The 17,801-nt window shown below is 39.9% G+C and overlaps 1 protein-coding gene across 3 annotated transcripts in view; it reads left to right on the top strand.

Annotated features, from left to right (window-relative positions):
* The window catches only part of LOC109306157 (E3 ubiquitin-protein ligase HERC2), a 183,158-nt gene that overhangs the window by 11,292 nt on the left and 154,065 nt on the right, over positions 1 to 17,801 (top strand). For all 3 annotated transcript variants that reach the window (XM_019529437.1, XM_019529439.1, XM_019529438.1), the window contains exons 2-3: positions 6,859 to 6,973; positions 13,432 to 13,569. In XM_019529437.1, the coding sequence (XP_019384982.1) occupies positions 6,859 to 6,973; positions 13,432 to 13,569 (253 nt within the window). The remainder of the gene's footprint in view (positions 1 to 6,858; positions 6,974 to 13,431; positions 13,570 to 17,801) is intronic.

Genomic DNA, 17,801 nt, shown 5'->3' on the forward strand with positions numbered 1-17,801 from the left:
TCTGTAGTGCTAACCAACGTAGCACTGCCGAGCCTATAAGGGTGCTGCAGGTTTTTCCTCCCAAGGTGGAGAACCTTGCATTTTCCTCCCAAGGTGGAGAACCTTGCATTTTTCGGTGTTAAACACCATGAGGTTCTCAATTAATTAGCTCAAGATTGCCTGCTTTCCTTGCTTTCCTTGCATAATGATTAGATCTTCTAGCATGGGTGTTTAATCTGCTGGACCACGTTCAATTAACTTTTGTCAAGCCTTTAAACAGTTGATTCCAAAAAAATTTACCCAACTCCTGTTTGTTCTTAAAATAATCCAATAGTTCTGAAGTAAAACTTCAGTGTGTAGTTTAAAAAAATATTCAGGTCTTAGGAATTCCACTACCAGCATTTCATCTGTTTGCACTAGAAGGGAGCAACGTAACTGGCATTAACAACCTAAGTTCATAAATTTCCTTCCCCCCATCCTTGTTGCCTTCCTGACAGAGCAGGGGTCAAGCACAGATTCTGTAGAGACTCTTTATCTGGCCTGCCCAGCTACCAGAAGTTATAAGACGTGGCCTGCCCAGGCTTTTTAGTCATGATTACTGTTGCTGTTGCTGGAGAGTTTGGCTAACCACTGCAGCCATCCCTGGTTCCTTCACTGCCTCTGGACCCACTGTTGCTGGCATCACAATGGCTGCCCTCTGCGGTCTAGGCCTGGGGCCCCTGGTCAGTTTGACACCCCTGTGCTAGAGAATTTTTGCCAGGAGAGAGATTCAGGAATACCTTCAACCTTTGAGAGAAATGGCAAAGGAGTGAGCAAAGGAGTTTGAAGGGAACTCCCTTCTTGTCAGCACAGAGGCAGAGAAGGATCTTGGATTCTGTTGATTCCAAGATGAACATAGGCCGCCAATGTGGGGACGTGGTCAGGAAGGCTTAATGTCTTGAGCAGGTCCAAGGAGGTGATCCTCCCCCTCTGTGCGACATTGGTCAGGTTGCGGTTGGAGTACTGTGTCCAATTCTGGGTGCCGCACTTCGGGAGGGATGTGGACAGCATCAAGAGGCTCTAGAGGAGGGCTACTCACATGATCAGGGGGCAGCAGGGCAGGCCCTACGAGGAGAAGCCACGGGACCTAAACCTGTTCAGCCTCCACAAAAGAAGGCTGAGAGGGAATCTAGTGGCCATCTGCAAGCTTACCAAGGGAGACCAGCAGGCAATGGGAGAGTCCCTGTTCCCCCAAACACTGCTGAGGGTAACAAGGAACAATTGGCCATAAGTTGACTGAGAGTAGATTCAGGCTAAATATCAGGAGGCACTACTTCACTGTCAGGGTGGCTAGGATCTGGAACCAACTTCCAGGGGAAGTGGTGCTTGCCCCTACCCTGGGGGTCTTCAGAAGGAGGCTAGACAGCCACCTAGCTGGGGTCATTTGACCCAGTACTCCTTTTCTGCCATGGCAGGGGGTTGGACTAAATGATCTGTTTAGGTACCTTCTGACCCTACCAGCTATGAAACTGTGATGTAGTATATCTCTAAATTCAAGTTCTTAGGCTTAAAAAAATCATTTAAATGGCAGGAGGGAGATCCTACTTTTTTCTCTAGTCAGTTACAGAGTCTGTATCAGAACAGCTCTATGTATTTCTCATATTCCCATATCCCCTGTCTTGCAGATCTGATTTGAAAACAGGGTAACTAAAGACATTCATTCTTCCTTTCTCTCCCAAAGATTTTCTCTGAATATTTCTAAAATGACTACCACCAGGATCTCCATCTGTTGAGGCAGAAGAATTAGATGTTTATCCAAAGTAGAACCAGAAGCTAATTGCATTTGCATTATTCCTGAAAGATGGAGCTGCTCTTCTGCACTGTGCAAAGGGGTGGATAGTGCATAATGTTTTTAATTGAGAAGAGAAGGGAACTCTTTTTTTTGCGGGGTGGGAGGTGGAGTTTTGCCCCTCTAACTTGTAGAAGGAAGTGCAAGAAGGAATCCTGTTTCAGAACTCAACCCCAATTAAACCCAATTAAAATGTTATGTAAATCTTTCATGTTTATTTTGCAGTTATCTGCAACAAACACTCAAGAGGCAGTGGTGGCAGCTTAACACCTTTGTCAAGGCCTTCTAGGTTCAGGCCAGTCAGGGTGCATCAGTCTTGCTTCAGTGCCAGTTACTATTACTTTTTCATGTCAGCAGGAAAGATTTCTGGCAGGTGTTCCCCATGAGTGGAGATGTGATCTGCCATTCTGATCCAGAAGCTACTCATGAGACCTTAATATGGATCAATTTTATGACATTAATTTTCCTTGAAATTACTCAATCAGCAAGGAGTAAATGGTGGACCAACCCCTTTTTCACAGGCTTCAGAGCACAGGAGACATGACCTGAGGTTTCTCATATCAGTTATGCGAACCATAGTGACCCAAGAAGAATTTTTGTTAATACGGTGCCTTTCGCTTATTTACATAGTAGACAAATGCCCAGTTCACTGAAGTACATAAGCCATTGTCCTTCTCAGTTTGTCTGTTGCTCACATGTTGCTGTTACCTTGCCCCATGTTAGTTTATTGTTGGTTATTGGGGCCAATATTTCTCACAGCTGTTGTGAAGTTTGGTTTATTAATGTGTATAAATGTTTTGATGTTCTGTGATGGGCAAAACATAAAGGATACTAATTTATTGTTTGCTGCTTTTTAAGTAGCTCTGCCTAACCCATTTTGGTTTTCATTATCTAAGTAGCAAAATATTTTTAATGTTGCTTACTGCTCATGGAATGGATGAGAAATCTATTTTGTTACAGCTAAAGTTCAATTGCCCTCATTTAGTTTTCCAAATGAGGGAGCTGGCTGTTATTAGAATTGCTTGTAAACATTTTAACCTTGGTTTGAAGTCCCTGTCAGCCTTTCAGTCAGGTGCTTTTCTTATTGCCACACAAATATCATATATACATTATGCTAAAAACAAACCTGACATGTTTTTTTCAGCTAGTGAAGGAAGATGGCAAGTAAAATTCCACTAAAATGCAGTCTGTCTTTCTAATTCATGTAGTAATTTTATGTAGTACTGACTTTGATATAAGTCAATCTGGGAGAGAAAAACTAGGCTAGAAAAAAAGTACTGGAGGATGAATCGAGCTTTGCTGTGCATTGAAGGGGCTGAACAGTTCATGTGCATGTATAAAGAGCCAGGGAAACCCTGCAGACTGCAAGCCCATTCTCAGCTGGAGTATTAAGCAAAGTACATAAGTTTTAAGTGTGGGGAACTAAAAAAGTGTAAATGACATAATATGACTTTTTGGTTTAAATATACACAATGAGAAAGTGTTGCGCTAAATAACCTAAAATAATTTCCTTTGTAATCCAAATTAGCTTTCAAAAGTTGTCTCCTTTTAAAATAACCACACAGCTGTGGTTTTATTTTTTATTACAATGTCAAAAAAATCACCAGGCAGAAGTGCATAGTCTGTTAAGTGCTTTAAGAAAATCCAAAGAGAAGGAAAATAAACTCCTTGGCTGCCTCAGTAAGGGATATGGTAGCTTTTATTATACTGGAAAGGTACACATCGCCCTTCAATTTTGTTGGATATTTTTCACTGTTAAACATTCATAGCTATCAGTCAGTTTGTAGTTGGATGGTCAAAATTTTCTCTCTTACTAGGGAAGGTAGAGTTGTGCAATTTGAGACGCGTCTCAGTTTTCAAGAGTCATGTTGAATAGAAAACTTAGCAGAGGGCAGCTTCCTGTAAATACCTATGCTCTATCTTGAGGCAAGGGTTTTTCTGTGGTATCTTTTATTGGACCAGCTGTATAATTGAAAGAGATGTGGTTAACCTAATAATTGTATTTGTTTTGAAACTATTTCCAGTCATCTCTTGCTCCTACTTCAGTACTATTCTTCCTTCCCTTAAGTGACTTGCTTTTATTTACATAGTTGAACACAAATCATTTTTTTTCTCTGATTTTGGCTTAGCCTGCTTAATCAAAAAAGGAAGAAGGGCAATTTATGCCAGCAAGGTTGTCTAATACTTTTCCTAACTATATGTTTGGCTTAACAAAATATATCATGAAAAGCCTTTGCTTTTTTGTATGTTTCCTGGACCATCATGGTTATAACAGCTCTCCAATCCTGTTTCATTATGTTCTATCTAGTCCTGAAATAATAACTTTCAAGGTGACATTCAAAACTTTCATGGACCCAGAGGGACAGCCTTCCATCTTCAGCTCCCTGTGTGCAAAAATGAAGCTTATTTCCTACCTATGGGGAGTTTTTACTATCTTGTATAATCTTCACTTTTCCCAGAGCCTGAGGAAGGGACTTTGATCCCAACGGCTTGCAGAAAAGGACAGTCTTCTTGCCATTTTCCAGTTGGTCTAATAAAAGGTATCATTTTGAAACCAAGGGTTCTAGTTTTTCGTAAATTCAAAATTTAATGCTGATACTGAACATCATTTAGTACATTTTAGTAAAGTCGAATGCAGCAGAATATGGGATTATCCATATCTGGGTAGTTTGCTACTTTCTTAATTAGCAGAGGGTTGCTGAATTTAGGAAATGCTGCTTAGCTGTTTTCTGTTTTTACTTCAAAGGATGCTGCTTCCCCATGAAGTAGTATCTCACCAGTGGCTGATGGGAGTACATATAGTGGCCCTGTGAAGCTGCTTGCTGGGGCTTTGCGTACCTCCAGTCACTTTGCTAACTCTTGTTTTTTCAAGGGATAATGAGGATAACCCTATGAAGTATCCAGCTTGTACTGTAGCAGGACAAAGTGACAAGTTGTAACATCTAAATGAGCTTGTTGGTGAGCCTGTTTAGATGTCTCTGATATGAAATCTAAATAGATTTGCTTCTAAAATATGAGGGTTTTTTTTTATTGAAAGCCTTTTTTTTTTAATAGAATACAGTTTCTGGAAATGCATTTCAGCCCAGTTGGCTCTTGTGGAAATTGAGTATGGCTGTGTTGAACTTTCTGCCACTACAGTAAGTGTTCTGCAGCAACTGTTCTGCAGGCAATCTGTATATGCCGCTTTATGGCATGTTTGAGGTTTGAGTCGATCTCATGACTGTGGTTGAATGGCAATCTGATGCTGTTAAATAGATAAGGGAGGGCAGAACTGCACCTTAGAGGCTAAATCAGAGATGTATATAGCATGAGTTTTCTTAAGCATGAGCTTACTTCATCAGATGTGAAAAGACATGCCCAGAGCCATGCATCAAATAGTGATTTAAATAAGAAAGAAGGAGAGAGTGGGAAGGGGAGGCAGTACTGAGAGCCACAAACAGTAAACCCACAGGAACAAAAGGGCTACATAAACTAATCCAGGTAATGGGATAAGAAACTTTAGTCCCTGTTTACACAACATCATTAACACAATCCAGTCTGTAGATGACTTCTTATTCCATAGTTTACAGTTCAAGTTTGTTTTTAAAGTTTTGTTGTCTAAGAAGAGCTACTTTGAGGTCAATGATGGGATGTCCAGGGAGGCTAGTGTAATGCCACAGGGCTGAGTGTTGTTTTGGACCTGATATCAGATTGTGTATATGAATGAGTGAATGAACACCAGGCTTTCCCCATCTATCCAATGTAGACAGCAAAAGGACATTGTCCACTCAAAACATCTAGTTAGTAGATGGTTTTTGAGCAGGGATTCCTACCATAATGGTACAATCACTTTTTTTTTTTTAAATGCATTGCATTGTGGATACCTGTCAGAAGGCAGTGGAGTTCTGGAGACCGAGTTGAACACAATTCCCCTGTTATTTTTTGTTGCATCCCACTTGTAATGAGGGGTGCGTGTGATAATGCCATTTTCAGAGTTATAGTAGGTGGTATTTACAAGTGCTGCAATCCTCCTGGTTATAAAGATGTTATTTACCAGTATGTCCTTTTTTGTTCGTTTTTTGGGGATTTGCTTCATATTTTGGCTTTGTTAAAAGCATAATGACACAATTATTTGAAGTCAGGGTTATAATTAGAGCTTTGGGAATAATGTTTTGGCTCAGCTGCCAAAACAACAGACTGAAATTCTTTGTTTAGGGTCGATTTGGTCCCTGAAGAATACCTTCAACACCAAGCTCTAGAGTATTTTGGGGTGGGACTCCTTATACCTTTTGTTAATGCTGTTTCATTTTGTGTGAAAACAAGTTGTGTCCCATGAAAAAACTTAAAAAGCACTAAAATAAGGTCTTAATTCCCAAGTGAATGCTCTAGCAACCAGCCTCTGGAGACTATTTTTGCTCAGACCTTGGCTGTGAGGTATTTGCACTCAGATAAGTGTCCTTAGTTTTGGTTCTTCCTCCAGTGCATGTTTAAATATTATGCACATGGTAGAACAGCATCAACAGAAGTGACAGAGGGAGATCTCCAAAATACCTTTCGTGCTGAGAATGTACTAGAGGGATGTGGTAACATGGTCCAAATCCCATCAGAGGACAGAGGTAGAAGTGGGTTTCTCATTCCAGCTGAATGCTTTAGCTCGGCTCTGTTGGATAAAAGAGGGTGTCTGAGCATAACTGCAGCTATCACCGCCTCACTGGTTTTGTGAATTTACCTTGGGTGTGTGTTTGTTTTTTAAGGCAGACTATTGGGCCTTTTCCTGAATTTGTGAATAATTTTGGAACAGAGATAATATTGTTTACCCCCCCACCCCCCAAAAAAAAAAAGAATCAAAATATTGATGATTATATAAAGTCACCTGAGAGAGCTATTAAGATACAGAGTGCAAATTTTTTGTTTACATGCCAGTTTCAAAGAACATACCCTTAGGTCAACTAAACAGCTATTGCTTTGGTAGTATCTTGGATGTGAGGCATACGATTTTTGAAAACTTGGCCTGAAATGTTATAGGAAAGAACATAATGCTTTATGTTTCTCTTTTTTAATTATCTTAATAGCTTGCTTTCACGCGAGATGGACTCTGTGGCTTATGGAATGAAATGGTGAAGGATGGAGAAATTGTATACCCTGGAACAGAATTAGCACAGAATGGTGAGCTACCTCCAAGAAAAGGTACAATTTTTCATATGGCATTTGCTTCTGGTATCCACGTTAGCTGTACTTGATACTTTGCATTAACTTGTTAGTTTTCAGATCCAGGACAGTCTTGACAATATGAATATAAAAGCATTGGGGTGGCTCTTATTCCATATATGCAATGCTAAAATAGGATCCTGTTCTACCTTGCTTGAGTCCCTGAAAAATAGTTAATTAATTTTGTAACACTGTCATTTTGTCCTTAAAATGAAGTAAGAAAAATTCAATGAGGAGATAGAAGCCCATGCACTCTTTTGTACTGATTCTTCTTTAGGGACTCGCAATGTGGAATTGATAGCACTTGAGAGTCTAATAAGTGGAATAGGATCTGGCTCATCGTGTTAAATAGTTTTGTGTCGTTTTGCTTTCCTATCCCAACTGCAACTTGGAGAGGGGGAGAAGTATTTCATCTTAGAAGGAAGCAGGTAGGATAGCAACCTAAGTTGTAATGGCGTGGTAAGGGGAAACTGGAAGAAGGGGAGGGACAATGAAAAATGCATGATAAACCTAACCATTTAAGGTGATGGCATTTGACCAAATACACTTACTATTTGTGTGGGTGCCTGGCTTCTGCTGAAGCAGGATTCATCTTGCTCCATATGTTCATGTAAAATGCAGAATGCTGTGAAATGAAGATAAGACCTTTCTTGAAATAAGTGATAGCTAGTCATGATAGAGGAAGACTTCTATTCAGTCTTCATTTTCACTTTCAGTTTAGTAGCTGAAAGTGTGGTAATCATCAGTTGGACTCCAGGGAAAAATATTGTCCCAGACTAGCAATGCTTTCATCATCCTCTCTCCCTCATCCTTTTCCTTTAAAAAAAAAAAAAAAAAAAAAAATATCATTGCAGCTTCATCACTCTTTCCTCCTAGTATTGCTACTTTTTGTGCACTTTTTCCACTAGAGTAATAACACTAGAGTGTATTAGGCAAAAGTTCAGTCAGCTTTGTTCTTTGCTGGAGAACATAATGATCTGTTCAAAAGGTCAAAAAAACCCACAAGTCCAGTAGACCAAGAACAGCAAAGGTACTGTCTTTCAGTGCTGCTGTTGTCCTCTTCCTGCCCCCCTCCTCTCGAGAGAGCTTTTCCTAATATCTAACCTAAACTCTCCTTGTTGCAACTTGAGACCATTGCTTCATGTTCTGTTCTCTGCCACCGCTGAGAACAGTCTAGCTCCATCTTCTTTGGAACCCCCCTTCAGGGACTTGAAGGCTGCTATTAAATAACCCCTCAGTCTTTTTTTTTTTTAGACTAAACAAGCCTAGCTCTCTCAGCCTCTTTTCACAAACCATGTGCCCTAGCCCCCTTACCTTTTTCTTGGCCCTCTGCTGGACTTTCCAATTTGTCCATGTACTTTCTGTAGTGTGGGGGGCCCAAAACCAGACACAATACTCCAGATGTTGATTCATTAGTGCCCAATAGAGGGGAATAATCGCTTCCCTTGATCTGCTGGCAACTTTCCTACCAATGCAGCCTAGTATGCTGTTAGCCTTTTTGGCAACAAGGGCACATTGTTGGCGCATACTCAGCTTATTGTCTACTGTAACCCCCAGGTCCTTTTTTGCAGGGCTGCTGCTTATTCAGTCCCCAGCCTGTACTGTTGCCTGGGATTATTCTGTCTTAAGTGCAGGACTTTTGCACTTGTCCTTATTTAACCTCATGAGATTTCTTTTGGTCCAGTCATCCAATTTGTCTAGGTCTCTCTAAATCCTGTCGCTACCCTCCAGCATATCTAATACTCTCTCTAGATTGATATTTGCAAACTTGCTGAGGGTGTGGTCTATCCTATCTTTTAGATTGTTAATGAAGTTATTGAACAAAATTGACTGCAACACTGACCTCTGGGGCACTTCACTTGATACCATCTGTTAACTGGTATCAAGTGAATACCAGACTTAATTGAATTAACTGTCAATTAAGCCATTGATTACTATCCTTTGAGCCCAACAACCCAGCCAGTTTTCTGTCCGCCTTACAGTCCATTCATCCAGCCCATACTTCCTTAGCTTGATTGCAAGAATGTTGTGGGAGACCTTATTAAAAGCCTTCCTAAAGTCCAAGGTATCCTCTCCTTGCATCTGCAGAGCCAGTCATTACATTATAGAATCAAGGGAAATGATTTCCCTTCTGTGTTTAGCCCTGGTGAGGCTTTATGTGGCACATCCTGTTTTGGGCCCTACACTTTAAGAAACATGTGGACAGATTAGGGAATCTAACAGAGTGACAAAATTGATTAGGGGCTTGGGAAACTTTTACTTAGGTGGAAAGGCAGAAAGAATTAGGGTTATTTAGTCTGGCAAATAGGAGATTAAAGGGAGTTATGATAAGTCTTTTGAATATCTGAAGGTATTTCAAATGTTGTTTTATTGCACTGTATATGGTTTAAGCAGGTTCATGTTGAACTGTTAAATGCATCAGTTTCTGTGACTAGCTTGTACCATGGGGAAAAATGTGTGCGTGGGGGTGTTATTCAGGGCTATTCAATTTGTGGTGGACTTACCTGCTTGAGCTCCAGTGTGTCCTGGGCTTGCATTCTCAATTCCGATTGGTGGAGCCCATCCACCAATCAGGGAAGAGCAGGGAGGAGCCGGCGCCACCCCTTTCTCTAAGGGAGGGGACATGAAGCCCCCGGACCGAGTTTGAGTTTGGACCTGCACACTGCAGGCCTGGTAGACTTTAATGGGTGGAGCCCCTTGAGGTTATAAAAGGAGCGACATGAGCCGCACAGCAGGGATGCGGTGAGGGACATTGGAGAGGGACGAGCCAGAAGGGGCCTCCACCAGGATCTTTTCTTTGCCCAAGCAGTGTGCAGGTTGGCACGTGGGGCTCAGGCTCTGGGGCCTGCATTGAGGCAGCTTGAGTCTTCATCCCCAGCAGGGGGCCAGTTGGAGCAGTGTGATAACTTTCTTTTAAATACTGAAGAAGGAAGGAGATTTTTTTTTTTTATAGACAGGCAAAACAAAAAATGAACTTAACTTCTTTAATTTCACAACTTTTTAAGACATCTGTTTTTAAAAAAAAACCAAAAAAAAACAGAAAGGAAAAAAACAGGTGTAAAGCTGAAATAGCCCTCATTGAAGAAGTGTTATTCCTTGCTTTGTTGTCTGCTTTAGTCAATAGGTTTAGACCTAAGCAGCAAAAGCAAGAGTTTGTGAGAAATTCTAGTCTCATGTCATTCTGTTGGTAATTACTTTAGACTAGTGATTCTCAACTGAGGTTCTGCATCACCCTTGTGTTACAAGTTCTTTCCCAGGGTGCTGTGGCATCCAGCCCCTGTACCAAGTGGTATGCGATTGTTCCTCCTTCTTCTAGGTGCCCAAGTGTCCTTCAGGTAAGTGGTGCCTTTGACCTCCTCCCTGACTCCTGCAGCCCTCATGCTTCCAGCAGCACTCTCTGCCCTGCATTCTGCCTGAGGTTTTGAAGGCAGAACTTGTCTGTTCACCAAATAGCATTGCTACTTGCTTTTCTGCAGGGGAACTTCCAGCTTTTTAAATAGATTTATAAAGTCTTAAACCTTGGGAGTGCTTCAGTCTCTCTCTAGTTAACACTGGTTTACTTTTCTACAGATGTGTAAAGGTAATTTGTGAGGAAAAAGAGAAAATACACATTCATAAGTAGAGTTATCTGAATATATTGTCTCTACAGATCAACACTGATTTTTTTCTTAACTAGATATATGAAGTTTGCCCCAATAATTAATTGAAGGGATAGCCTAAAGAACAATTAGAGGAATAGTTTTATTTTGTTGTGCTTGCTGTTTATAAAATGTTTCAATCTGTGCTTTATCATGTCCCAATAACTTGACTGCTGTTTGTGGTGGTTGTGTGGATCATGATGCAAGGCCTATGACTCATAAAAGAGATGTATAGGGACCAGAGGCTTGGGAGGACTTCTGCTCTTGGTAGTCCTCCTTTTTCCATCTAAGAATATATGGATTTGTTGTGTTTTGTTACGTACAATATTAATGAGAGCACCTAATGAGCAATAACCTGTTTTATTCCTTTATTGTTCAAATGTACTGAACTGAGTTGGCTGCTTTATGTTGACTACCTGGTGTAGGCACCATGTGCACCATATGAATCAGCTCTGAGACCCAGGGGCACCAGCAGGATCCAGAAGATGAGGTTCTGCAAGGCAGTATCTTTTGACATTCGTGCCCAAAAACTTTAGAGATCTGCTGACAGTTTTTTGTTGCAGTTCGTGGCATAATTTAAGGAACAAACCAGAGCCACAGAAAGATGGTCAGGGAAGTGATTTAAAGAAGGTAAGGGACATTTTGGTTATCTAATTGGCATGATTAATCCTAGTACAAAGGTAGGAGTCCAGGACAAGAAAATAATTATATTACAGTAGCCAGGATTAATAGTCTGTGTCAAGTTGCTCTGAGTACTTAGCATCCAGATTTTTATTCAGAGTTGTTTCACTCACAGTTCATTGTGTTGAAATAGGGAAAACTGTGACACTAAAATAAGTGAAGATAGGGTGGTTTTCCAGAATACTAAATTTTGCACTTAAGGTAATCCTCTTGTCCAGCTACATTAGCATCTTTTGAGCACATAATTGGAATAGCCTTTTCAACATTACATAATAGGCCAGGACCTGAAGAAATTAAGCAAGAAACTTAACTGCATCACTGGATATGTATGGAAGTGGTATAGTTCATACATGTATTATAGGACTGTATCCTTGCTCTTAACTCTTTAGAATTCTAAACATTTTTGACGATGTGTGAATTTACTTGCATCTGAGGCATAGATGTAGCATGATGCTGCCTTTGTATGTACCCATTCATTTGAAGGCAAAAGGAGAATTTTAAGCAAAATGTCCACAGATTTAGCAAACAGTTAAACTTTCATGGTTTAGCTGTTACATAAGGAACTTGAGAATAATTCATGTAAGTACTGCTTTAGGGTGCAGGCAGCTGGGATCAGATATTTCTTTAGCTCCACACACAGGCTTTGTCTGTACTACAGAGTTTTGCTGGCACTGTTACATCAGCAGAAGAAATAAAAAGATCACAACTCTTAGCTGATAAACTGTTTTGGCAGAACCCTTGGTGTGGATGGAGGTGTGGTAGCTAACAGGAGGGTGTCAGCTTAGCTTGTCTGTCTTGGATCTGTAGCTTTTAGCTGTAGCATAGCTGTAGTGAAGACTGTCTTCACTAAGGGGGCTGTTATGGTGACATACAGTGGCAGATACTGTCATGTAGTAAAGCTCAGAGATAGTGGGAAATACCTTCATACAATTGCAGAGGTTTCAGTTGCTTGCATCAGAAATTTAGCAGGGTATTCCTTCATAGAACTATCCATGATTAACCTTATGTTTTCCAAATTAGGAAAACTTGTGTTACTGTGAACCACATTGTCATAGAGGGATGATCTGGTGGAACCATCTCTCTTGAACTACAGTCCATTTCCAACCCCTATCTCTGTGGGAATTAGTTATGTGGAAAAAAAATTTAAGCATTTTTCCCCTTTCTTTGCATTCAGTCCAGCTTGAAACCCTTGTGGAAAGTTTAGTAGTCCTGATAATTAAGCTGCCTCTCCTATTTTTAGTGGGCTGTTTTTAGCCATAACTGTTATAAAGGAAATAGCCTCATGATTTTCCTGAGATCGCTTTGTAGAATTCCCTTGTTTTATATGTACTTGTTATTTTTAAGATTGCCAGCTTCCTAGGTGATCAGGAGAAGGTTTATTTAAAGCCACACGGGTACTCTTAAATTACTTTTACTTCCAGTGACTGGGAACAAGATTTGAGGTGTTTCTTGTAAACCAGGGGTGTCAAATGTACCTTACCTCTTGGGCTGGAGGAATAGTACTAAGCCAGTCCATTGTCTAGATTAGGCCCATGGACACCTCTGCTTCTCTTTCCCCACCCTCTTGCCCTCCATACTGTATCCAGCTATTTACTTGTTGAGGCAATAAATACATTGCAGACATCTAAATGATGAGTGCTATGTGTTTGCATGTTAGGAACTAAGCTTTGTAAGTACCACTATGTAGCGTCTCTTGACTGAAACGGATATAGTTTTTGCCTGTTTGGCATGGTATATATAGAATACAAATGCACACAAACTAAGCTTACTAACACAAAGTACCTGAAACCAACCAGTTGCAGTCTTTGATGGAATTAACACTGACGTAACATTGAAGAAGATTTGTCAATCAAAGCAGACTTCAACAGGTTCCTTAACACTCTGCCTTTTTATTCAGGAATTCTTATCTAGTGCAGTGTGAAACTTAGCACTTGTGGCAGGTATTGGGTCTTGTTTTCCTCCTCCTCCTTCCCTCTATGACAATAATGCTGTGAATTTTGTGGGTACCAAATTTGACCTTTTCATTTCCAGATTGCAAAGGCAGTTTGAGGGTAAAATAGTAGCTTATCTACCTTTGCAGAAGTAGCTTAACTGGTTCATTTTTTTTTCTGTCTTTAGATGACAGCACTGAATGCCAAACAGGATCAAAGAAGGAAGAGCAAAATGACAAAGAGAAGAAAGAAGAGGAGGAGACTCCGTTACCGACTTACAGGGCCAAATCAATTGTTGAGAGCTGGGTGTGGGGCAAACAGCCAGGTATTTTGAGTGTTTGTGGTTCTTGCAATGGTATTAAGTACTTTACGTTCTTTACTACTTAAAGAACTGACAAAGTGAATATAATTGGAGAGTCTTAAATCCACTGTTTGATGGTGATCACTTCCTGATCAACCAGGAAAAATGAGCTCTTTCTCATCAATATTTTAGGCTTCGTCTGCTGTTGGAGTTGTTTTTTAATTGGGTGTTATAGAATAATTCTGTATGGACAGTGTTATTCTGCAATAATAGTGCCTGATTCCTGGCTGTTGTTTAGGTTCCTTTCAGTATGTTAGCTCAGTTTGGACCATATGTTCTTATGGGCATGCTCAATGTGGGCTGCACTCTCTCAACTTCATAGTTGGTTTCTGTTACTGATCACATGCTGGTTCTGGCAACAGTTTAATGATAGACAGTGTATTTTAATAAGGAGGTTTTCCTGTACGTGAATACAGGACAAGGGTTGTACCCCCTCTGCCCCACCCCCCCAGCAGTTGCTGGGGGAACCTTGTCTTATATTAGAGTAAATATGGGATGTCCTAGTTGAAACAGAATTGCTAACTATGAGAAATCTAAGAAGAATACTTTCTCCTGTCCCTGCCAGAATATTGGAACTGCTGTTAACTTGGTCTTAAGTCAGTTTTCCTCTTTTAATCGAGTGCAAAACTTCTGTTGGAGGGAAATATTTCTTACATAATCTTAATTTCTATAAAATGGAATGACTTGAGGAGACTAAATGAGGAATAAGGGGAAAAAATAGTTTCTAAAAACAAACAAACAGACAAACAACCCTCTCCCCCCCCCCCAAAAAAAAAACCCCAAGAAAAACTTTAATCGGACAACAACATTGAAATAATTTCAGTCTTAGTGTCTTTGATGTACGTGGCTTTGCTTATAGTTATAAGCTCTTAGTGTATGTGTATGACCAGTGTTTCATTTCACTTGGTTCTGAATAAGCAGTGCTTTAGAATGACTATATATTTGAAAATGGATTATCTCCAGAAACCTGTATATACAGAGAAGTAACCCTTTGTGTGTAAACACAAGTTAGTTGGCTCTCTCTGCTGACTTTGCATTGTCTCAATTTGACACTTCATTGTTCTTCATTTTCCCCAGTTTCTCAGGGGGAAGATGCAAGGCTGCTTGTGAAGCATTTTACATTCCATAGCATCTGAACTCCAAGGGTCTTTTAAAGTAGCGCAAGTCCCTAGCATTGGAATAGAACCTGTGAGGTACTTCCCTAGAATGGGTTTTGTCTGACTAGTTGCTGGCTCCATCAAATGGTGAAGCATTTTGGGAGAAGCACCTATGACTTGAGTGGAGTAAGTCTTTCTTCTAATGCTAATGCTTGGCCCCTGGATAAGAAGTGCTCTTCAGCTGTCCTGAATTAATCACTTGTATTAATTACCAGTGTACTTGCTTGCCCATATTTTGGGTTGTTTGGAAGTGAAGGAAATCTTTCATCTGAAGTGTTGTAGGCTTTTCACTTTCACACATGGTCTTGAGGGCTGTCCTGGTCAACTGATCGGTTACCAGGACTTATGAATGTCTGTGTTTCTGTGTTACTCTAGACCAGGGGTTTTCATCCCCCTTCTCCACTCGTTGACTGGCTGCTGGGAGACTCCTTCCTTCTCAACCAACCGCCGGGGGTACACTGACCCAAAAAGGCTGACAACTGCTGCTCTAGACTGTTGAGTCTGGCACTAGTGACTGTGCTTTGATTCTGAGTTCCAGAGCAAAAATAACATATTACTCACTTCTCTCTGAGTAGGAGACGAATTTTCAGATGTGCCTCCCGCTCATATTGAAAGAATAAACTGACGTGATTGTTTCAAACAGAAGAGTGATTTAGTGTTTCCAAGCGAATCTTGGATGAGAGTTTCTATTGGGATACGCCTCATTTTTTTTTTTTTTCTTTCATAATCATTAAAGAAGGGGTAAGGAAGAATGTGCTGTATACCTCCCAAAATTGTTTGTTTGCTGTTAATAGTGGTACCGAGGGTAGAGAATTTACATTGGAAGCTCCTGGTTGAAATTGGCGCTTCCATAATATCCAGTATTTAACAGTGAGTCAAGCTGAATGAGTAGTGTTGTGCAAAAAACCAAAAAGTTTATAATATACTGGGTTGTATTCAGCAGGTGAGTGGTAATCAAGTCACTGGAAGTGACTCCTCTAGTCTGTTCAAGCCCACATTATTGTATCCAGTTTTGGGTACTGTACTTAAGCCATTTTAATTGCTCTTCTCTAGACAATTTCTTAGAGGTCCAGAAAACTACATGAAAAAGGTTGAAAAAACTGGTATTGTTTTGTTTGACTGAGGGGAGGCTTGAGAATAGCCTTCTAATATGAAAAAGCTGTTTATAAAGAGGATGGTGCATTAACTGTTCTCCATGTTCATAGGGGATAGAACAAGTAATGGGTGGAAAGTACAAGAAGGGAGATTTTAGGCTGGATATTACAAACAACTTTTTCACTGTATGGGTAAGTATTGGAACAGATTACGTAGAAAGGCTGTGAAAGCTTTTAAGTGCAGATTAGACAAATACTTGTCTGAACTGCCAGACAAGGATGATCCTGGCTTGAGCAGAGGTTGGACTGGATGACCTCCTGAGGCCCCCCCAGCCCTGTTTTTTTTTTTTTTTTTTTCCGATTCAACAATACGGGGAAAAATGTAGCAGGGAAAATAAATCTGGACATTTTAAAATCTGTATAATCAAATCTGCTTCCAAAAGGCTATTTAATAAATATTCTTGGTATAATATAGAAGGATTATTTTTGGATGGACTATTTTTAATTTACTGCTCAATTTCTGAGATGGCATTTAGAAACCAGTAGGGTTTTTAGTAGGGGAGGGGAAAGAGACTACTGAATTTACCTCTTTAGATGATTTGTTTACAGACGGCATCAAGCTTGACATGCTAAGATCACACCAGTTCTGTTATGATACTCTGAAATGCAGAAGGCCATGTGCTCCATGATGTTCCCTTTCTGGTTTTGTTTACAAAACAAATGCTGTGGCACTATGGTTACAGCAGCACATAGCCTAGCTCACCATGTCCAAGTTTTTTATTTGTCATTGGGTTTGCACTTGTATTTTAAATAGGTTTTTTTGTCTCTGTGAATAATGTAAAATATTAAATATAAAATATTATATTTAACAAAAGTAAACTTTTTATACTTAAACTGTATTGCCTGAAGTTTTTATTGGGGCTTTTATGTGGTTTGATAGATGGCTTATAGCATTTCATGTAACATACCACAAAGTTTTACTTTGGTTAGCATTATGGCAAAGTGCATAGCAAATGATATAGCTGGCAATAGAATTTTTTCCTTTCCAATTCTTCTTCAGATTTAAAAACTCTATCTTGAAGCAACTTCATTTTTAGACCATGGTTGTCTTTTTATGTGGACTTTTGGAGAAATGCGAGTAGTTTGAGAAATAAGTATTTTGGAGAAAATACCTCATCTTCTAATATTTCCTGTGTTTTATTAAACATGAAGTTATATTTCCAGTACAGCTTCTGTTTTTGTCAACTTTCAAATAAATGTTGAAAGGGTCAGGATCTTGGTTTTACAAACCCAAAAGAGATATTGGGGATAAAACTGTTCTCTTTTTGAGGAGATTAATGGAATGTTTGAGGGGCAAGCTAACACAAAAGAGATAGTGAAACCTAAGAAATAATATTGAAAATGAGTGTATGTGGTGATTGACAGCAAATAGGTATGAACATATAGTGTTATCTCTGCAGAAAAGACTGCTTGAATTCTGAAAAGGCAAGTAAACACATAGCAGGGACAAAACATTAAATATGCTGTAGTGCACAGTCCTGTGTTTACAGGGAGATTTTCTCTAGAAGGTCTCAGTTTTTTAACACTTGTGACTAATGTGTGAAGCATGTGCACTATACAAGTGTTCTGTAGGCTTTTTTTGGACAGCCATTTCCCAAATTCATGAGCACTATTGTGGTAAGGCTGAAGAGTTGTGCATGTGATGATCTCTATTTTAAGTATTTATATCCACTAAAATAAGAGAACTAGTACCCCGGTAATAGGTGTGGCTGAACTGCTTTGGATGCTGAATTTCAGTGAAAATCAGAGTGAGATGACCTCTGGACTAAGTACAGACAGTCAAAAACCCCAGGGCTGAATTGATTCAGTTTTTGCAGGTTAGTCTAAACTGCATAGATTGAACCAATAAACAAATGAGCAGACAGTTGCTTTTGATTGAGGAAAT

This window comes from Crocodylus porosus, unplaced genomic scaffold, assembly GCF_001723895.1.
Source record: "Crocodylus porosus isolate Cpor-Errol unplaced genomic scaffold, CroPor_comp1, whole genome shotgun sequence".
In the NCBI taxonomy this organism is placed as follows: Eukaryota; Metazoa; Chordata; order Crocodylia; family Crocodylidae; genus Crocodylus; species Crocodylus porosus.